This window comes from Hydra vulgaris, chromosome 03 (genome assembly GCF_038396675.1).
Source record: "Hydra vulgaris chromosome 03, alternate assembly HydraT2T_AEP".
NCBI lineage: Eukaryota > Metazoa > Cnidaria > Hydrozoa > Anthoathecata > Hydridae > Hydra > Hydra vulgaris.
The window spans coordinates 51,906,564-51,931,245 of record NC_088922.1 but is presented as its reverse complement, the minus strand read 5'-3'; the positions used below and the strand labels follow the sequence as shown (position 1 = coordinate 51,931,245).

The following is a 24,682-nucleotide window of genomic DNA, read 5'->3' as shown; positions in this document are numbered from 1 at the left end:
TTTACAAGCTTTGCGAATGTTCAATTCTAATAAATGTTTACAGCAAAGTTAGTGTTCTTTGAGAGGCATCTTAGTTATCTTAGTTATCTGTATAAATTCGCTTAAAAATAACCTTTTACTACCTTTTATCAAAAAATTTATTTATATTAAAGCAGTTTAATTATTTCAGAAATCCTATTGTTAGTCGCCATTGTAAATTTAACTAAAGTTGTACCCTGTTGCAATATTTATAAATAAATAAATGCTTTTTTAGTGTCTCAATAATTAAGGTTTAACAAAATGTTTATGTATTAATAATTTATTTTCTCTCAACAGAGTAAAAAGTGACATTATTGACTCATTATTTTGATATTTTTCAAGAGAGATAAATTTGGTATAACTTCCATAAATCAAGAGTTATGCAAATAGATATCCGATTGATTGTTAAATATTTTAGTAACAACATTATTAACAAATAATAAAAAAAAAAAAATTAACAAATAATAAAAAATAATAAACAAAAATAATAATAATAAATTTTCAAAAATTATAGAAGCAAAATGCATACCAAGCAAGATCTGTAAGAGAAGCATAATGCATGTTAGCACAAAAACCAATAGGATATTGATGCTGAGTGTCATAGAATGTAACAGAATCTAAACTTGCAACTGCAAAAACCATGCGATAAGGTAGACTAAAATAAACCAAAAATTTTTATTATCATGTTTATTTTTTTTTGTTATTATTGAGATAACCCACTGGTAGCAGGGTACCCCTTTTAACAAGATATTGACTTCAATAAGGATTTCTTTCAAGAAAAAAATTAGTCAAAAAAAGCCAGGAAAATTCTAGCCAGGCAAAAAAAACATTATCTAAGAGCATTACACGTTTGATGTGGAAATTTATCATTAATGATCTCTTCTCTTATTACATGCATTGAATTATTAGAACCAAAAAACGAAGTTTAACAAAAAGAAATTCTTTCAAAAAATTACAAAGGAGGTAACTTAATTATTTTGCAGATGATTCAACTCATTTGGGGCACTAGAAATAACATTATGTTAAATTTTAATAATTTTAACATTCAAACAAGATTCTGGTCTATGCAATCTAGCACAATAAAACAGATTGAACAAAAGAGATAAAATTATAACATTTACATTCCTTTATAATAAAAATATATAGTAAAAATAGCATACATCATCTGAGCGACTGGGTCTGAGGGCTTGGGCTAATATAATCTAAATATGAAAAACATTTAGAATGGCTCAAAACAACTTTATTTTTTTATTTCTTCATTTCTTTAAAAAAAACCTTTTATTCAGAACATAATTATGATTTAATTTTAAAATCTGTTAGAAATCTCAAAAAATAGTTCATAAAATGGGTAATAGTTTTAAGTAAATTAAAATGTAAATCACTCAAAGTTGCAATTAGAAAACCTCTGAATTGGGATTTAAGAATGCGCACAAAATACAAAAATAAAGAATCCATTTATACATGACATCTTTTTATATTTACACCTGTCTGCTACTGTCTATCTTAGAGATATGAAAAATGTTACAAAAAAAATAAAATCAGCCTGGTTCAAAACCATTACCTAATTTTTTCAACTTGTTTATCAGTAAATAAGAGGTAAAATGGCTGAAAAAAGAAGTTACTAGTAACAACTTTTAAGTCTATGAGAACGAACTGTATCTATGAGAAAGTAGTTAGGTACTAAAATCTTTTAACTTATTTAAGTATCTAGAAGTATTTCATGCGAATATATTATTAACCACATAAGTATCTAGTAAAAAAAGTATTTCATGCTAATATATTGTTCGACTAACAAAAATAAAATTTATGACAAAAAATTTATCTTAAAATATAAATCTAAAATTTGGGAATATTTTTTTAACCTTGCTTTTAAACATAAAATTTAAATGAAACTTCTTCTATAGAGTAAAACTGGGTCAAACCGCACACTTATCAATAAAAATTAAATAACTTTTTTATTTTTCCTTTTATTTTTTTATTTTTATTTTTTTTATTGGATAGGTAATAAAAAAAACTACATAAGATAATATAAATATATGTTAAAAAAATGATAATAAAACTATCAAAAATATTAAATGTAAAGAAAAAAAATTTGTGTGGTTTTAGGCAACAGTCTGATAAAACCGCACACTTGAGAAAACCTTGTATTTTTTAAATTCTAACTTTTTTTTTATTCTTTTTTTTAACACAACTTATATTTAAAAAACAACATTAAAGTTTTTACATTTTTTGCAACAAAAAAATTTAGTTCCAACTACATATTTCTTTGGTAAACATGTTTTTTTGCACAACTGTTCCCGACACATTGAATTCTTGCATTGCAACATTTCTGTGTGTAACTGTACTCTACACTTTTTACATTTTACAACTTTTAATCGTTTGGCTGCCGGTACTTGTTCTTCATTATTGTTTTACTGAAGTTGCTCAGCATTGTTATGCTCAGGCATTTGAGTACTTGGCATAGAGAGTCTACGCTATGTGTTAAGCTTAGCAACTTTCACGGTTTCCTTTGTTGCTTTTTCTTTATGTTTGAGGAACTCGATCACATTTTCTTTGATAATACATTTTCTGCCAAGCTTTGACATGTTACACAGCTTCGATTTCTTAACATGCGATTGATTTCTGGCTTAAAAAAACTGCTTTAACTCTATCTCGATACTGTTTTTGCAACGCTCAACACATGCTTGATACCTATCAAAACTTGAAGCTGGTGTAGTTGAGAAAGATGGTAATCGGTGTGTGGTTGGAGTAGGTGCTGTGGCAGCTGTTGAAGATGATGAAGCTGTGTCTGAGCAAGATGGTGAAGGTACTGCGGAGGCTGCTAAAGTTGATGAAAGTGGATTAAATGTTTGTGTGATTGCTAATGCCTTATGATTTATGTTGTTTTTATTAAGTGGAAATAAGCCAGTGAACAGGAAATCAGCGATCACATGCAAGCGTTTACCATTCTTGTACAGCACTTTGAGCAATGGTGGAAAATTTTGTTTATCTAAATTCTTACATTTTGAGTCTTTGTAATACTTTGTAAGAATTTCTTTCCATGCTTTTTGATATGACAATAGACACCTCTATCCGATGGTTGTAGAATATGTCAAGATGCTCTGGTAGACAAATCAAGATTATATTGTGTTTTTTTGCACAGCAATACCGCTTCCAAAGATATGTGAGTTGTATGCCCATCTAATACTAAAATATGAATACCACCAATTTGCTCAGTTTGGGTATAAATACTTCTTTCAGCCAATCAATAAACGTATCATACTCCATCCAACCTGATTTTGAAATTGAATATTTGGTGCCAACTAACCACCTTTTGCCCAGAAAGGACAAAAGTTTCTTTTGGCTTTGTATATCATAAATGATGGTGCAAAATGCTCATCAGTGTTGCAGCATTTGTTTACAGTATTAAGAATTTTTTTATTGTTGCCAGTAAATTTAAATGCACATCTTGTCCCTTTTCAACACACTATGGCTGCTTTGCCTTGATCACCCGAAAAACCTGTTTCATCACAATTCCAAATATGCGACCTAAAAGTTATACCAGTTTGCTGATAATGCTTGGTGACACATTCAAAATAACGATCAATTATTTCTGGCATACAAGAAGCAGCTATTTAGATGTTAAGTTATCTGCTTTACTTGTTGAAATTTCTTTTGACCATCTCTTCATAAAAGCATAAAACCAGTCTTTACCAGGCTTGCCATTTTTGAATAAGTGCAATTGATCTTCGCGTTTAAGGTAGCCATATACAAATTCTAGGATTTCATTTCAGGTTAAACCATAAACTTAGTCACCAAGTAAATGGAACGCATGCACCATCAATCTTTCTGTTTCATTTGAGAGTACCTTGTTGTACCTGAGCCATGGAAGCCTTTGTTGTTGTTATATTTGCAATTTTTGAGCATTGAGACTGGAACGCTATGTTTGAATGCAGCTTTTCTCATTGATGTTTTATTTTCTTTCATATCAGTTAATGCGGCTGGTATATCATCTTCCTTGTATGCTTTTATTTTTTAGTTGACATGTTAAAGTGAGTGAGTTAAATTGAATTGAGTGAGTGATAATTATATTGAGAAATAATATAATAATTGGTTTTTAATGAGTAAGAGATGATTATATTAGCAAATAACATTATAGTTCATTTTTAATTAAACCGTAATTAACACTAAGTTAATTAGATGAAGATAGGCGCTTAGTCACTTGCGAAAAACTAAACTCAGTAATTAATCGAGTGTGCAGTTTTATCAGAAAAAAGAGTTTTTTTTTACTTTTTTGATTTTTTATTTAACTTTTTGTTCCAGCTGCAAAAGAATTATACTATCAGAATTAAAATTAAATTTCCAGCAAGATAGTGCTAAAATTATTTTTATATCAGTTTCGGTTCAAGCGCTAAAAAATTTTGACGCCCCATTAAAGTTGTATAAAAAAAAGAAAAAAATGGAGTTAAATCGGCATAAAATTTTATCAATTCGAATAGAGGAGATAGTTCTGTATTTGAATCTAGTTTTATTTTTTTAATAGCCATATCGGTTTAGTTTTTATTTGATAATTTCGATCAGTGTGCAGAATGATATGGTGTGCCGTTTGACCCAGTTTTACTCTACCGATTGTATATTTTATATAAATATATTCTGACCCTAAAAACTCATCATTTTCATTTGAAGGATTAATGTTTTCTTTGTCCACTATCAGTTCATAAACAACAGGTGAACACTTTACAGCCAATGTAGCTTTCTTTGGACCAGGAAGGTGTCGTAAAGGTCTAAAACATTTAATATTTTAAAACTTCATAATTTAATAAATATAAAGACTTTTGTACTTATAAATTTATTTATATATAAATAATTTAATAAACAGCTTAATATAAAAAGATTTAAATTTAAAAAAAAAATGTTATATACTTGCTGTAACATTCACGGGAAAAAATATAAGTAGTCATCCTTGGCTTATCATTTCCATCGCATAAACCAGCTGAAAAATGATTAAAATTAAAGATATATTAATGTTTTTATTTTCTACAAATAAATTTTCATTACAACAAAATTTTAATATTCTACAATAGTGATAAACATATCAAAGTCTATATAAATTAGCATAAATTAGCAGGAAAAATTACTCTAAAAGTAACAACATGTTTCATACATTCTTGTATTTAAAGACTTAACACATAACATTTATAACAGAATAACAAGTATTAGTTGTTTGTGTGGTCATAAATTTCAGTAAAAGCATTAAAATATTAAAGGTTAATATTGTTATTACTATTATTTAAACAAATTTACTTCCGACAAAGCTGCTAAGCAACTACTAATTACTTAACAGAAAACAAAAAAGTTAAAGAACAAGAAAGCAGTTGACAGAAGACTTGAAAAAACTGTAAACTGCAAGAGTCATGAAGAAAGTAGAGAATTCCAAAGCACCAATGTTAAAGGAAATAACTAGATGAATAAATGTTTTTTGAGCATGAAGGAACAGTTATGTAAAAGGATAGACTTTTATTAGTCAAACAAGAGTTTGATTGATAGATCAAGTGATGATAGCTTGCTTGAGTTTTATTTGGGTTAAAACTCATCATCCACAGCAAGCCCTAAGCTGTTACAGATAACTTCACCACCAAAAGGAGAACAAGGAGAAACTGAGCACAAGCTCAGTTTTTCCTTGTTCTTCTTCATATGCAATAAAAATGTAGTTGCTCCTTCATAAGCAAAAAAAATTGTAGCTGCTCCTTTTTAAGCAATAAAAATGTTGTATAATTCTTGCTAAACAACTCTAAGTCATAACAAAGGACTCCAAAACATACCCCAAAGGATGTATTAAGTTAGAGCTAACTTCTCCTAACCTTTGTCCAAACAAACAAATTCTACGAGACAGCAAGGCAAGAGGCAGGTTGCACTATTACTAGTAGCAGGGTATGATGCTCCTAACCCTGACCTAACCTAAATTTACTGCAAGATATTACTGGATTTAAAGAAATTACTGTAACATAATACTGGAACAAATTACTAAAACAAATTACTGGAATAACTTACTGAAATATGTTGCTTATTACTTAAATTGTAACTTATTTAAAAGGACCTGCCAACAGCTTTTATTGTAACTGAGCTTAGTATTAAAGAGTCAACTACAGAGAACAATAAATTATACACATTAAAACTAGAGTCTAATCACAATAAATTATACACTTTGCTTAATGCTAATTGTAAACAAAAAAACCTATTAAAAGAATCTTTGGCTTGGGTTTTTATTGCAACAAATATTTTTGTTTTCTGTAACAGCAAAATTTAAAATTTTTTATCATTTTAATTTTTTCATCTTTTCATAATTCACAGACCCGATTATTTAACAGAAATATGTTGTGGTCGGCAAAATATCATACAGATGCTTTAATGTTTTAAATCGCCTTAACTACACCAAGTATAAATCTACTTCAGTAATATTTCTTTATTCATTTCTTGATATTTCAAAAAGTTAAGTAATCACAAACTAATCACAAAGAAATTAAAAAAAATGAAATAAAGAATAAATTAATTAGTTAAAATTATTGCTTATTTGTTGAATAAGACAAAAAAATGATATAAACATCTTTATTTTATCTACATTAAACATTGATGAAAATGTGATGTCACTTATAGCAAATAGATATTCAAGTTTATTACTATCTCTATGAAATCAAGTATTTCTCGACTCAGTATAAAAAACAGTTTATCTTAGATTATCAACTTTGGATTGATATGCTTAATAAAAAAATGAAATTTCAGCTTTTGCAGTCTTTTCCTTAACATGCCCAGTACATACACACTGTCACAATTATACATTTTTTTAAAATTAACCTCTCTCCTTCTTTTCTCAGGCAAAAATTTTTGTTTGTTGAAAATGATTAATACCATGTTGATGTTGCAAACAAATTCTTATACAGATTATAGTATAGGGAAAAGATTTTGATTATGCAAACATTCTAGAATTAAGAGCATGTTACTATGGTACAGACAATTGCAGACATTCTTTAGCCTATGTGGAGACAAGAATATTTGTTCAAGAAATTTTGACAAGCTTATTTTTTCTAATAGCCAAGTTTACTAATGGCCATTGTAAGAACTCATTTCTACTCTTTCCTTTTCTATTCTTGTCTCTGATTGCAATGTTTTGATTACCTTGCTTGATCAATTACTTTATTTATTATTCCTGTTCTAAATTTTTGAGTATTTACATGTCATCAAATCCATTTCCTCTGTGCACTTTTTGTTCAATTTTTAAAATTCTAAACAGCTCTCTCATAATTATTTTTTGCAAACACTGGTGGTCTTTAATACTATTTCTTAGTTTAAATTCCTATTGATTTATTTGCGTTCTGAAATTTAGGATTGCATAACTTGAAAGAAATTATGGTAACTTAAAGATGCATTAAATGGAAATAGTAAAGTATAAATCTGATTAGATGGAAACAGTATAGGTAACTAAGAAACGCACCGAAAAAAAAAAAAAGTGATTTCTCACCTGCAACAGCTTGCAATGTCTAGTGAGTTTTAAACCAAACAAAGTCTTAGTTGTTAATATTATTACATAAATTATTACAATTTTATTGATATCTTAAAACTTGGGATAGATCTCAATTAACTTACTGAGTAAATTTATACTTTTTTGGATAACTTCATAGAAACCATATATCTAATCCATTGCAGAAACTGTTAAAAATAATTAGTCATATTACAAACTATCATATTAGAAATGGTTCTTTTAACTCCTTTAGACAAGACCCCAAAACAAATTGTTAATGTTGTTGGACTGTCTCAAGGTGCCAAGCTGAAGCATCTGTTCATTGTCAAAGATTGCATCTCTTTCTCTTTGTTACAACTACTACCATGATCACTGTTGAAGCAAGCTATCATTTCTTGTTCATTTGTTACAAATACTACCATGATCACTGTTGAAGCAAGCTATCATTTCTTGTCCATTTGTTACAAATACTACCATGATCACTGTTGAAGCAAGCTATCATTTCTTACTCATTAAAATTATTAAAAAAAACACTGCAATGCTCTTGATAGTTATGTCTTACATAAAACAAACAACTATAAACTTATTTTTATTTGTCTAAACAACTCTATAAAATATTTTAATAAAGAAATATTTCAAAAAATGATTAAGGCTCAAAATAATTTATGAGATGTCAAGTTAAAGCAAAAGGTTTGTTTCTTATTTTTTTAAATAAATGTTTATTTAAAAAATTTAACAATAAGTTTAAAATGGCTAACAACTTTTCCTGAAAACTTTAAAATCAAAAAAAGTAAACAAAAAATAAAAGTAAAAAACTATAAAGAACAAAATCTGAATTCCAAAAAGTATAAAGTTTAAGATTTTAATACTCATGAAACCTAACATCCCAACACTCTGGACTGCAGGACTTCTTAAGTTTGATCAATAAATTTAGAAATTTCTAAACATTTTTGGAGCCTAATAACTAAAAAGTCCAAAAAAACTAACTTTTTTTCAAACCCTTTTAAAATTTCTATTAAAAATATTTCTGCTAATTATATTAGCATAGTGCTTTTGTAACATGTTAAACATTCACATCTTTTTCTTGTGATTACATCAATATCAATATTACTGCATGATGTAAATGATTATTATTTTTAATTTTAAACAAAAAATAACCTGGAAGAAATAAAAACGATCCATCTGTAGAGTATGAGCATCTTCTAAAAAATGATTGCATTGTTTCATCCATAAACATACGTGTATATTTGCATTTAACCAGCTAAAAAAAGAAATATAATTACAAAAACAAAATACAAAACAATAACAGAATATAATCATATATGAAAAAACAGTTCTGGAAAAATTAATTTTCGGTAAGTTGAGTGTCAATGTTAATTGGTTGAACAATTGTCTTTGAACTCAGCTTGAACTCAGTCTTAATAAAACATTCAACATAAATAATATATAAAATAAAATATATTTTAATTTACAATTTTATAAAAATAACAATTGTATATTATGCATACAACTTATAGATTTATATTAAAAAAAAGCTACTTTGTATAATTAAACAATGAACAATATTTCTGCATAACATTCTAGTAACTAGTTATAACTCTACAGTAACTGAACTCAACAGTTAGTATTTAAAAAAATTTCAAACACTCAACTTTAAATAAGACATTATATTTTTCAATACTTTTATCTTTGGTTTTTTCAATTATATCTTTCCAACTAGCTTTCCAAACAACCCGAATCATTTACCTTCTCTACTCAACTTGTGTCTTCTTTCTGATCCTAGTCAGTGCTCAGTTTCTCCACATTCACCTTTAGATGCTTCTGATCACAGTTTGATCTCTCTAAAACTATTATCTCATTCTGATTCATCATCTGAATCCCGTACCTCTTACAACTACCTTAAAGGTGACTGGGACTTTTTCTGTGATTTTCTTCATGATGGCCCTTGAGTAGAAATCTTTCCTCTTTCTGCTGACAAATGTGCTTCTTACATAACTTCGTGGATTCAGGTTGGCTAGAATCTTTTATTCCCTCTTGATGATTCCAGGTCAAGCCTCACTCTTCTCCATGGTTTTCCTAACATTGCGCTACTGCAATTTCCAATTGAAACCATTACTTCCATATCTATCAGCAAAACAATTCTCCAGAAAACAGACTCTGTTTATTACTGCTAGGAACCATTGTAAAAAGGTTTTGTCTGTTGTCAAAGCCCGCTATTCTCAGCTCATGAAATCTTGTATTTTATCACAAATATTAGGCTCTTGTGACTTCTGGAGAATCTTTAATAGTATCAATAATAATGGCAAATCCGATATTCCACCTCTCTTGTATGGTTCAGACTATGTCACCTCACCTTAAAACAAAGCTGAATTGTTTGTTAAGAACTTTTCATCAATATCATCTCTTGATTCCACTAGTTGCATTTTACCTGAGTTAGTTGTCAAACAGTTTGAACAATTGCTTGACATTCCTATTAATCCAGCTTCTATATCTAAAGTGATTTCCTGCTTAGACTCTTCTACAGCTTGTGGTCCAGACAATATACCTGTTATAGTCTTGCAGAAGTGTTCTCCAGAGCTGTCGTCTATACTTTTAAAACTATTTAACAAGTGCTTATCAGAGCCTTGTTTTCCAGTCTGTTGGAAAAGGGCATCTGTTATCCCTATTTTCAAAAAATCTGGAGAGTGATCCAATTTGTCTAACTACTGCTACATTAGTCTTCTTCCTATCATAAGCAAGGTTATTGAATCTTTAATTAACAAACACTTAATCTTTCATCTTGAATCTAATAACTTACTTTCTGACCATCAATATGGATTTTAATCTTCTCGTTCTACAGCTGATTTGCTAACAGTAATAACCAATAGGTTTTATCATGCTATGCTAATATGGTTTTATCATTTATCATTAGATAAAGGTGGAGAGGTTAAGGCCATCAATCCTTGGCCCTATACTCTTTTAATTTACATTAACGATCTTCCAGATATTCTCACATCTAAAGTGGCATTGTTTGCTGATGATACTACCATTTATCCTTGTCCTGATAAAAAACCAACACTCTCTGATTGCTTGGCATTTGAGCTTGAAAAGGATCTCACTTCTGCTTCAGCATGGGGCTCACAGTGGCTGGTGAACTTTAATTCAGATAAAACTCAATTTTTTTCAGCCGATCATTATTGCAATAATTTAGATCTTCCTATATTTATGAACTATATTTATTGTACTCGATGAGTTATCTACCCTTCATCTTCTAGGATTAACTCTTACTTCCAATCTTTCTTGGAAACCGTATATCAAATCTGTTGAAAAATTAGCATTCGCTAGGTTGCATCTCTTATATGAGCTTGACACTTCTTACTCCGGATTCTATTCACTTTCTCTCCGATCTCAAATCCGGCGTTGTATAGAATACTGTTACCATATTCGGAGATGGATCTTCTAATGATGCCCTTTCTCTTATAGACAAAGTGTAAAAACTCATTGTAAACATAGTTGGACTTGCTCTTGCATCCAAACTCCAACCATTATCACATTGTCGTAATGTTGCTTCTCTTTCTCTTTTCTACAAATACTATAATGAGCACTGCTCTAAAGAGCTAGCGTCCTTGTGCCATCTACTAAAATTCATTCCCGTGTTACTTGTCATTCAATTAAGTCTCATCCTTTACTGTGACTGCTCCTAAGTGCTCCAAAAACTCTTATTCAACTAGTTTTTTTCCTCGAACATCAGTTCTTTACAACTTGCTTCCTTCATCTTGCTTTCCTGATTTATATAATTTGCAATCTTTTAAGTCGTCTGTCAATCATTATCTTACTCTACTAACTTTTAACTCTAATACTGGTTGCTTGCAGCCTTGTTGGAAGTGAAGATGTTAAAAATAAAAAATTTCATTTTTTTTATTTAACTCATAAATTGCTATAAACATAAATAAGTCTGAAGACGCACCTAGGGATATTGACAAAGTACCCACGATGCAGTTTAAATAATCAAAACACTAAAAACATTCTTATGCCTTTATAACATTTCCTTTCTCTTCTATACCATAATCCATACCTAACATTGATATTTTTTTTAAGCAAAGATTATGTTTAAGCCAACTAAATAAAGAAGTATATAATTCCAGTATATAAATCTTTTTTAGTCAACTTTATTTTTGGCACATGATATTTTGAAGATCTTTATTCAAAAGAACCCATTTAAACACTGAAAGAAGGTAGCAGGAAACATCTATATTAGGGTAGATCATTTTAAAAAGTTTGAATTGTGATAAATTGTTGCTCCGCGATAATACAAAGAAGATGGGAAAAATTATTTTGGATTTCTATAGCGTTTTTCTTTGCCTCCAGGCGGCCTTAAATCACCATATTTGTGCATTTTTATGCTTTTTATAATTATTTAATTAGTAATTTGGTTGTAAAATTTAACTCTGAAAAGTGTAAATTGTTACTCGCGGACGATAAAATTGAATAGAAAAAAAAAATCAAACCATTGTTGATCTTCATTTGTTGCTAAAAGCCTTTAAAAAAAGACCTCAAGGACCTTATTGCTCCATATTTGCGCATTTTCAGGGTTTTTTTAACATCATCAAATTATATTGGAGGACTTATATTGTGCATTTTTAGGCTTTTTATTGGTATTTAATTATTAATTTGATTATAAATTTTGAAACGCTTTCCGAAGAATAACTATTACTGGATTTATCAACCACTTTCTAATTATCTATTTAGTGAACAAGTAATTAAATGTGGTTTTTAACTATTTTTCTAATTATATTGCATTTTTTTTGCAGCAATTCTAACTAGCACTAAATAATATCATTTTTTATTTATTTTATGCATTTTTAGGCTTTTTTTTATCGTTATTAAATTACTTAGTAATTTACTATTTACTATATAAATTGTAGTGATTCTAACTAGCACATTTTAAAATTATTATTTATTTATTTTAAAATGAATTGTAGAAAAATTCACTATTTATTAGTATATAAAGATTATTATATTATAAAGTTTACCAACACCCGTATATATATACTAAATAATCCATCTGTATATGGTTCATTGAATTTAAATCTATAACTAAAACTCTGTTTTGCAAATTGAATAAAACTAAGTTTATATTTAGAAAATTTAAAATATTTTGATTTCTGTGGCAAACTATGGCTGTTACAAGAACACAGCTGACTTGACCTGTTTATGACATTGAATGTGAACATCTTCTCGTGAACTTTAAAGGAAGTCATGCAACACTATTCTTTTGTTAAATTTCAACTTTTTAGTTGTGCTTGACTTGGTAGTTCCCACTAACAAACAGTTGGGAACTGAATGTTACCAACATTCAGTTTAAATCTGGCATTCCAACTGTCACAATGAAAAGGGTGCACCAGAAAGTAGAATCTTTACACAATAATTTAAGATTAATTCGATGTCTACGATGATCAGTTGTGAGATTTCTGTGAATTAGATAGTGAATCTGGCAGAACTATTATAAAGTTTCCAACATTTGCTAAAGAATGTGATAGATATGGTGTATCTGATGCTGCTAGATCTGCAGTTGTTACTGCAACATTTTCAGATTGCAGAATTATAAAAAAACATGATAGAAAAGCAAAAATTCTAACTGAGTTAAGGTGCCAAAGACAATTGCTTAGAACTACATTATTACACAAAGCAAAGTTAGCTTTGTGCTCAGTAGGCCCAAAATTCATTTTCTTTGATAGGCCAAAAGATAAAACTCAGTGTGCATTAGGGACTAGCAGTAAAGACATAATCAATGAAGAACATTTCACATTAATAGAAGAACCTCATTCCATTTTTCTTGTTCATGTCTATATGTTTTGTTCATATTAATTGTCAAAAAAGTGACGAAGGATATGTTAAATTAGTTACAGAAACAGCAGCAGCCATATTATATGTATAATAATGAATCAGCAGCATAATTCTCAAACTTGCATAAAATATCAGTCTAATATCAAAAAAGTATATAAAGAATATAATACAAACTTAAAATTTAATAGCTTCTATCAACCCTTAAGAGTTTTCAAGAAGTATTCAACATTTGTAAAGTATTTTGCACCTGTTCCACCAGTTTTTGCAACTAAGAGACATAAAGTATATGGGAAATTGAAATTTATTTTAAACATCACATGGATGTTGTTTGTAGAAGTTTTGAAGTAGATAGAAGTGGAAATTTTTACACACTCATAATTTTATAACCAATTGTTTGTGCTTTTTTCCCTTGTTAAGCTTTTAACTCAATATTCATTTTATGAAATTAACTGATAGAGTTAATATATTTATGGGCCAATTATAACCCAATTTAGAGACTTGTTCTGCTTATTTATTTTATGCAACATTTTTAAACATTACCTTGATTTAAAAGCTGATGTGCTAGCCAACTTGACAAGCATTATTTTTAGGAGTTTAAAATAGAAATTTCCGAAAACTCACACAATAAGATTAACTTGCAATGTAATACAATAATAAAATTATGATAATGCACATCTAATATATTTACTTCTATTTTGAATAAACAAAAATTAACAATACAAAAAAAGCAGGTAAACATTATACTTGACCATCTATCATGTAAGACATATTATTTTTGCTTATATTATGTACACATCGAGGATTAGTGGCTGTATATACGCGACATGTTCTAAAAATAAAACATTTTATCTTTTATTGTGCAATAATCAAATATATATATATATATATATATATATATATATATATATATATATATATATATATATATATATATATATATATATATATATATATATATATATATATATACATTTAAACAACTTTAAAATGTATTCTACAAAACAGAGTGCTCAATGTTCTTAAAAGAACACAGCAATTATAAATTAATAGAAAATCACTTTAGAAAAAAAAAAAAATTTTAAGTGATTTTCTACTAATTTATATATATATATATATATATATATATATATATATATATATATATATATATATATATATATATATATATATATATATATATATATAAATGTTTTGGACTTGTGTCCTTTTCAAAATGATAGGTTCATATATATATGTACATAAAATGTTTTCCGAATTTGAACTTTTTGAAGAAAAGAGAAATGCATTCTGTAGTACAACTTACCTGTCACTAGAATGAGTAACTAAATATGACCCCCGAGGATCCCAGCAAACACCTTGAATATAGTGTTTGTGGTCAGAAAGAACTTTTAAACTTTGACCTGCAAAATAGAAATTTTTATATAAAACCTTTATAACATAGATATAATAACGAACCTTTATTAATTTATCTCATTATCATTTATTTTATAACTTTATTCACTCTCATTGTGACACATATCTTGTGTCATAATCTTACCTTTGTTTGCATCCCAAATAATTGCACTATTATCAACAGACCCAGTAATTAGCTGAGAGCTGTCTGGAGACCATGCTAAATCATAAATATCCTCAACATGACCTCTGAACAAAAAATATTTCACAAAGCTACAAAATTTGACAATCAAAATCAATAAAAACTAAATTGAAAGCAAGGCAAGTATCGATGAATTCTGACCTCAGCATTTTATAAACATTCCATGATTCTTTATCTTCATCTTCTTCTTTGCCAAATGATGAAGATGGTTTTTCGTTGACATTTAGCTTCCAAAGTATAATCGCACCGTCTTAAAAAGCAGCAAATTTATAAGAAGTAAAACAACACTATTGAAGACATTTTTTAAAATAACATTAACTTCTGTTCATTAGTATTCAAATTTCTTGTTTACTTAAAAATATACCTTGTAATATATATATATATATATATATATATATATATATATATATTTAAAATATTATATTACATATAAAAATAATTTTGTAAACTGCTTCCTTTTAAAATTAAATTGGTCAAAACTTATTGAAACTCTTAATTCCTTTTATAATTGCATTTTATAAAAGTTAATCCCTTTGCATTTAAAAATACTTATTTTAAATAAAATATACCAAACAAACACTGCACCTCTGTTCACTTAACTTAAACCCATGATATTTGAAAATACTTTCTTTCATAAACTTAATATTATGCAATTTTTGGAGCAATTAAAAGCAGATATCTTTCTGGCTTTAACCCAATTTGCAGATCAATATTTTTTAATAACATTGCAATTTGAAAGATACTGGGAAATTAAATAGTATAGCTATCAATGTTTATGTTTCTTCTTACTTTAAGACACATTAAAATAAAGCTTTATATAAATTTTTTACTTCCAGGTGAGTTACCTTCATCACCACAAAGGAGCTAACTATGAAATTTGCCCAGAAACATTATTTTAGAGTCTGATATATGCATTATAAGTTTTGGTTTCAATTATTTCTCTTCTTAAATTATTAATAAAAAAAATTTATAAGTTATTCAATTACTTTATGCTATTTTTTATTATATTTAAATAATGATCAACAAATAATAAAGTTTTTTTAAAAAGTTATTAAATTATTTTTAAATTTGATTTCTAACATTATTCAATTATTTCTAATTTTTAAGATAACTCTAATTTTTTTTTTCTTAGTTGCAGGGTTTTTAAAGTACTACTGACACATTAAAAAAAGGTATAAACATAATAAACTATATAACTATAACATAATTATTAGTATTACAAACATTGACAAAATATAAATATTTTTATGACAAAAGTTTTACTGTTATAACTATAATAATAAAGATGTGAAACATACCATCACCAGCAGAAGCAAGAAGCAATCCTAAGTAAAAAAAGTTTTAACTTTATAGGTGTTTAAAATCTGTGTAATATATTTAAACTACCAATTATAAATATTGTTCTGTTAACAGTTTAAATTGTAAATAGGATAAGAGAAGACAGTACTTAACAACAATATATATAATTTTTTTTTTAATTTTATTTGGGTGCCCTAAGAAGTCCTTACAGTCTCATCACAGAGCATCACAATTAGCATTTAATAGGAAGGTCACACCTCCTTTCTATCTGATGTTGCAAAAATAAATTTTAACTTGGGGAAACTGCAGAGGTGGGTTTTCCCCAAAATAAATTATGTGTATATATATATAAAGTTTAAAACATCAAGAAATACAGTTTATCTTGATATTAGTAACTTTATTATTTAAGAAATTTTTGCTGGGTTATGGATACCAGCATCATCAGCTTATTAAATATTACAATAATTTTTAACTGTTATAGTTTATATAAAATTGTTACTATTGACATCAGCGGTTGAATGGCTTCTTTTGCTTTTAAATTTAAAAAATGGCATCCAAAACATAGTTTTGACATATTGGCCTTACATAATATGCGGATGCATCAACATCAGAGGAGCATCAACAAAAAGAGATCAAGATTAATCCTGCCATTTTGCACAGAGCAAAATGATCATGTTATTTTGTATTTTTAGTGCTTCCTTAGTTTTCCTTTCAAACTTTTTATTTTCTACCTTTAATGTTCTTGTTTTTTCCCAAATAACATCTTCTTTGCAAAAGATTTTATGAAATGCTAATTCGGATTAACTAGGTTTCTTTTCTTGGAAATACAATAATTTTTCTTTCAAACTTTTTATTTATATATATATATATATATATATATATATATATATATATATATATATATATATATATATATATATATATATATATATAAACATATATTTAAATTTTAGAAAAAACAACTTTTAATGGGACTTAAAGTTTCATGCCTATCGGCAATCATCACCCATGAAGTACAAAATCAAAAATATAAAAAACCGTTTAAAAATTACAAACTATGGTAGAATGAGCTATGATGTTATAGTACAAGAAGACATAATGGAAAACTAATCTCTGCTATCAAATAATGAAAGGAGAAATTTATTTTTGTGTCTGCATTTAGAGACTAATTCGCCTCTTTGGTTTAGCTGATTGTTTCCTTTGTAAAATATTATTTCGAATTTCTCATTTAAACAAAGCTTACAAATTTCTCAATTACAAGAGGCGAATTAGTCTCTAAATGCAGACACAAAAATAAATTTCTTCTTTCATTATTTGATAGCAGAGATTAGTTTTCCATTATGTCTTCTTGTAATATAACGTCAGAACTCATTCTACCATAGTTTGTAATTTTTAAACGGTTTTTTATATTTTTGATTTTGTACTTCATGGCTGATGATTGCCGATAGGCATGAAATTTTAAGTTCCATTAAAAGTTGTTTTTTCTAAAATTTAAGTATAAAACGCTCTGTTTTTTCAAAAAATATATATTTTCTTATATAAATATATATATATATATATATATATATATATATATATATATATATATATATATATATATATATATATATATATATATATATATATATATATATGTATATATATATATATATATATATATAAATATATATATATATATATATATATATAAATATATATATATATATATATATATGTATATATATATATATATATATATAAATATATATATATATATATATATATATATATATATATATATATATATATATATATATATATATATATATATATATATATATATATATATATATATATATATATATACACACACACTATAGAGGATATAGATATGCATTCGCGGACATTGTTTTAAAATGTTTTAACTGAGACGCATAAACAAATATAAGCCTGGTCTTTTCAACCAGCATAACTCCTTAGCCAATAATATGATTCAACTGATTACCACCTGGAAAAAATCTAAGCACAAAAAGCAGATATTATTATGCCATTGATGAGAATTGCATATGGTCACATGCATGTCATCCATCAAACCCAATCTTTAGTTTAACCTTAGATACTGAAATTGGTGCAAACTCCCAAATGTTGTTTAGCAAGACATTAGAAAACTAGATTTATTACCTTTCATTAAGCCAAATTTTCTTCACTCAAAATATATATCTTCAACTAATTGTAACCTTTAATCATTGTGTCAACAAATACATTATAAAAATTGCATTAAACAAATCATAAAATAAATCTTCAAAATAATATATACAACAATAAGTCTACTGAATAGAAAGATATATTGAGGGTAATAGAAGGAAGCGTTTTTGGCCTAAAAAACAATCAGTCATAAGATTAGAAGACAAAACTCTTGAAGTGGTAAACTCATACAAATACTCTGACATCAACTAAAACACATGTTTCAAATTTGACAAACAATAGTCTACCTTATATTAAAAAACCATCTCACAAATATCTTTTGAAACAACTTCGAATATTTGGCAGATCAATTTAAATCTATGGTTATATCTGCGTAACATGCTCATTACCTTAGCCAATTTAACTTAAGTACAGTTATCTTCACCTTTACAACCAAAAAACTAAATCAAAGATGCAAGTTTTTTAAAGCTACTTCAGAACACTCAAACATATCTTAAATAAACTTGACCATCTAATCACACTTAGTTTACACAATAACAAAAATTCACATACATCTACAAAAATTTATATGCTGAGTACATAATGACACAAATAAACCTGGTGTCTGGGAGTTCCAAAAATGTTGAAAAACTAATAGACTATATAAGTGAACAGTTAAGACGGATTATCTTTGATCTTGATATTTTTAGCCTGGAATTCCTGAGTTGATGGTTTTACTTTACAAGCACTCTGAGTTCAAAATTAATAAGTTCCTGTATCCTAAATGTTCTGATTTTTTCTCTAAGTAATCCATAAGCCTCTCAACATTTGCGGAGCTCCTGGGCTTCAAAGATTTAAAATAAAAAGTGATTTTGTGACTTTCAGAATCTAAAATCTAAAACGAGTTCTTTTGGGAACTTTACATCCCAACTTATTTAAGCAACATTATCGAAATTCAATACAAAAACACCAGAAATGCTTAAATAGAAAGATACAAAAAAATACCCCCAAAAAAATGTACCGTTAGGTGAAAATCTCACAACATTAACTGGTTTCACATGACGATCAAGATTTGCTAGAAATTCAATACTTATGCTTCTATCGTCTTCATTTTGTTCTTTAACAAGCCAAATCTTAAAAAACAAATAAACTAACTTTTATTATATAAAAAAAATCTTTGTTTTATTTTTTAACAAGCCTAATTTTTAAAAACAAATTAACTTTTATTTTATAAAAAACTTAAACTCCTGGTTGTACTATGTTTCACGCAGCTGTCATGTTTGTTAACTTTAAAAAATTAGTGGCCTTTACTATAGTGGCCTACTTAAAACTTACACATAAAAATTGGCCTAATATAGCCACTTGGTCTTGGAAAGTTGTATATGTATAAGAAATTAATAAAAATTACACTGGGCAACAAAAAAATTTTTTTTTTTTGTATCTCAAGCAATTTTATTCAAATTATACTAATTTCGGGCTGAGAAAAAAGAATATGACAACAAAAATTTTTTATTAGCTCTAGTTTCTGAGATATACAATAGCAATAAATTTTTATTTCACTTAATTTGCAACAGAGCAATATGACATATAATTTACATATTCTAATAACATTTAAAGTACATTTGGTTTTTTTTTATTACAGATATATTCTAATAGTTTTAAATAAAGAAATCATGATCATCAAGTTAATAGGGTTAAAGATGCCTATGGGGTATCGTCACAAAATCTTTTTGCTTTCCTTTTGTAAACTAGTTCTGGAGCATCCCTACACACAAACCAACAGTAATCTGCAAGCATGGCCTCATTTCAACGACCCTGATATCTTTTTTCCATTACACAAATAACTTGGTGAAACCTTTCCCCATGTTCATTTACAAACAGCTCCACAATTAGGGGGGGGGGGGAGAAGTCTAGATGTGAGTGGAGGAAATGAATCTTGAGGGACATGTTACATCCAAGGTGATGATATTTTTGCAGAAGTACTGCTACCAATTGAATGTAGTTATAATCTCGTTTGTTGCCTAAAAATCCACTAATCACTCCCTTAAGCAGAATCCTTCATAAGATGACGTATTTATGGCCCAACAAAAATACCTTCTTCAACTTTTGCATCACTTATTTTTGGAAACTTATTTCTTAAATACCTAAAAGCATGTCCTTCTTTGTTCATACCTTTGACGAAATTTTTCATCAAACCCAACTTAATATGTAATGGTGGAAGAAGAACATCTTTTGGATCCACAAGTGGTTCAGCAATAACATTTTTTTCTTCTGTGTTGAGATTTCTTGCAGACCAGTCTTCTTTTATATAATGTGAACTTCTGTCTCTACTGTCCCACATACACAAAAAGCAGCAGTATTTAGTATACCCTAATTGCATTCCTAAAAGTATGGCAATGACTTTTAGATCACCACAAATTTTCCATTTGTGTTTATTGTAATTAATTGAGTTGAGGAGAACTTTCATGTTTATATAAGTCTCTTTCTTGTGAACTGCATGGCCAATAGGAACAGAAGGAAGACGGTTTCCATTGTGCTGTAATACAACTTTCAAGCTTAGTTTAGATGAGTCTATGAATAATTTCCATTCAATTGGATCATAGTTCAAATTAAGACAATGCATTAATCCAAAAACATCAATGCAAACAAGACTTTTTTTTTTTTCTCAAAAAAAGAAAGCAGATTCTGCTGCCGTTTTCTGTAAGGTGAAACCTTGACATCAAGTTGGAGAAGATTCCACTGCTTTAGTCTTGACCCTAGAAGTTCTGCCTTTTCCTGTGACAAGTCCAGATCTCGAACAAGATCACTTAATTCTGCTTGACTCAATCTGTGTGGCACAACATCTGTTAACACAAAATCAGGATCATTTGATGTGGAAGGCTTGTTTTCTTCTATTTCTACTTCATTTTCTGCTTCTAACTCACAACTTTGTGGTGGAGTAGGAACTGGTAAATTATCTGAATGATTTGTAAAATTTTACACTAGTAAATAAAAAAATAAAAACTAAGAATAGATTAGACCAGAAACTTTAGCAAACACACATAACTAGTATCACAAGTTTTAAACATGAACAAACATTTTGGATAGTCAAAAACAAAAAATTTTTATTAAAAAAAATGAAAATTTCTACCCTTGCAATGGTTGAATAAGCGATCGCGATTTACAAAATCTGGAAAAATATCTGGTCTTTAAAATTTTAGTTTATGCAAGCCGTTTACTTTGTTTTTAAAGAACAAATTACTGTTAGCGAAAAAGTTATAAAAAACAAAATAAAACAAAACAATAAACTTACGATTACAAATGCAATAACACTCCAGTCACTAACTGCATTATATAAGTAATAAAACTATAATAGTATTATTATTTTTATAAAGCACTTATAACTTTTAAAGTTTATTCATTGTTCAAACAACATTAGTAATTCCAAACTTTAATCAAAGTAAAAAAACATCTGAAAAAATGAAGTGGATAATTAAATATTATTAAAAACTTCATGAACTTCTACAATACACTTAAACAACTTTATAAAAGGATTTAGCATTATGAAACGTTACGAACAGTCCGAAAAAACGCGCGCTAATTTAAAAATAAACCAATAAAAAGTTTTTTTTGGTTGATTTTTAAATTAATCATGCGCTTTTACGGACCATTAGAAGCTTTTTTCGTAATGCTATACTTTTTATAAAGTGCGTTTTTATGAAGTTGTTTAAGTTCTTTAATACGTTATAAATATTATTTAAATATCCACTCTATTTTTCTAGGTGCTTTTCTGCTTCAATTAAAATTCGGGATTATTTATGTTGTTTGAACTAAGAATGAATTATAAAAGTTATAAGTGCGTTGTAAAAGTATTACACTTATATAGTGTTATTACTTTTATAATGAAGTTACTAGAGTGTTATTACTTTTGTAGTCATAAGTTTGTTATTTTATACTTTATAACTTTTTCGCTAACAAATTTAAGTTGATTGCCCTTAAAAACAAAGTACACGATTTCGCATAAACTAAAATTTTGAAGACCAGATATTTTTCCGGATTTTTCATTTTGCGATCACTTAATTCAACCCTTGCCTTGAGAGAAAATTTTTGCTTTTATTTCTTAAACTAGAGCTAATATGTCATTTTTAATGTCATTTTCGAATTCAGTAGATGGAAATGCATAAGAAATAACTAATTTTGGTTCCGATACAAAATCACTGTTGGACAGTGTTACCAATAATTTTTAAAACTTTTAATTTAGCAAGAAATAAAATTTTAAATCTTATTACTCGCTTTAATTTAATTAAATATATTAAATACATAATTAAATTAAAATTTATTACTTTAAATATTTACTTTTTTGATCATTCAGTTAATTTCAATATATTAAATAATGTTTTTTTTACAAGTAGCTATTATATATTAATATTTGTGGTAAGTGGTCAAAAAATTAGTCAAAGTAAATAAATTAAAACCAACATAAATAGGAACAAAAATTATTTATAAAAACTACAAAATTTAGTGTAATCAATTAATTTTATTAAAAAATAAGAAAAAAATTATTACTAATAATAATTAAATGCGTCAATGTAACACACAATTAATAAACATATTTTTCTTTTTTTTGCCTTTGAAGATAACTTGAATGAAATGCTCATCTAATGAAGTAATTAGTCAACTTTTAAGTAAACCATTATGCCTTTGGTCAATTTTTAAGTGGGTCAATATGCCAGACACATTGGTGTGTAGAATTTATTTTGGGTGCTGCAAAGTATTGACCAATATCTTTATTATATGAACAAATTTAATGCTTATTTCAATGCTCTGAAAAATCATGAAAAAAATCACTGAAATAAATCATGCAACTTAAAATAAGGATCAATTTTTTTTGTTTACAAATTATAAATTGCTTAAGAGTACTTGTTGTTCAACACATTTTAAAGCCATCTTGTTATTTGATAATGTTCGTTTTTTACTTATAAATAATCTTATCTTGTTACAAGAATTGATTGCTATATATATATATATATATATATATATATATATATATATATATATATATATATATATATATCAATTAAAATACAACCTGCAACTCTTGGCACCAAATAATGATCATTATACTTTTGTATAATGATTATTATTTGGTTTTTCATTTCATTCAAGATATCTTCAAAGGCAAAAAAAAGAAAATAATGTTTATTAATTGTGTGTTACATTGACACATTTAATAATAAATTATTATTAGTAATAATTTTTTTCTTATTTTTTATATATTTTTATATATATATATATATATATATATATATATATATATATATATATATATATATATATATATATATATTTATTTATATATATATATAGAAGATATTTATATATATATATAGAAGATATTTATATATATATATAGAAGATATATATATATATATATAGATATATATATAGAAGATATTTATATATATATATAGAAGATAAAGTTAGATAAGTGTTTTTTACTAATTTATTATTGCTCTGTTCTTTAAGAACATTGAGCACTCTATTTGTAAAATGCACAAACATAATTTACATATATATATATATATATATATATATATATATACATATATATATATATATATATATATATATATATATATATATATATATATATATATATATATATATATATATATATATATATATATATATATATATACAACCCTTAGATGTTGTCCGAAAGTTTTTTCGATATTTTGTTGACAAAAAGTAAAAATTAAAATGCAAGACCGGAATTTTTTTTTTTTAATAATGATAGACTGCCTGCCCTAACCAAACCCTCAGTCGATGTAGCAGCACTCCCTTGCGGGTCAGGCTATTTGTCAGTCGATGTAGCAGCACTCCCTTGCGAGTCAGGCTATTTGTCAGTCGATGTAGCAGCACTCCCTTGCGAGTCAGGCTATTTGTCAGTCGATGTAGCAGCACTCCCTTGCGAGTCAGGCTATAAGATAGTCGATGTAGCAACACTCCGCGCATGATTTTCAGTAAAAAAAATAAAAATAAAAACATTTTATTAAAAAAAATAAAAATAAAAACATTTTATTAAAAAAAATAAAATAAAAACATTGTTTATATTGTTAAAAACATTCACAATGTTTTTAAAACATTCTGGTCAATTAAATTTGCGTTTTTGTGGTTTTTTTAAAAAACGATTAATTTGTAATTAAATTAATGGTTTTTACTTTCGTCCAACACGGAAATGTTGGACGAAAGTTAAAAGTAATTAAAAGTGACGTATATGTTGGCGTAAGAATCACTTTTTTCCTTCC

The 24,682-nt window shown here is 27.2% G+C and overlaps 1 protein-coding gene across 2 annotated transcripts in view; it reads right to left on the bottom strand.

The window, feature by feature from the left end:
- The window catches only part of LOC100200150 (chromatin assembly factor 1 subunit B), a 38,520-nt gene that overhangs the window by 1,887 nt on the left and 11,951 nt on the right, over nt 1-24,682 (bottom strand). The window contains exons 3-12 of one of the 2 annotated variants that reach the window (XM_065793615.1): nt 19,417-19,528; nt 16,232-16,258; nt 15,075-15,183; nt 14,877-14,980; nt 14,643-14,739; nt 14,084-14,168; nt 8,672-8,774; nt 4,921-4,990; nt 4,656-4,781; nt 548-673 (exon numbers count right to left, since the gene is read on the bottom strand). In XM_065793615.1, the coding sequence (XP_065649687.1) occupies nt 548-673; nt 4,656-4,781; nt 4,921-4,990; nt 8,672-8,774; nt 14,084-14,168; nt 14,643-14,739; nt 14,877-14,980; nt 15,075-15,183; nt 16,232-16,258; nt 19,417-19,528 (959 nt within the window). The remainder of the gene's footprint in view (nt 1-547; nt 674-4,655; nt 4,782-4,920; nt 4,991-8,671; nt 8,775-14,083; nt 14,169-14,642; nt 14,740-14,876; nt 14,981-15,074; nt 15,184-16,231; nt 16,259-19,416; nt 19,529-24,682) is intronic. The other variant, XM_065793616.1, reaches the window with a different exon arrangement.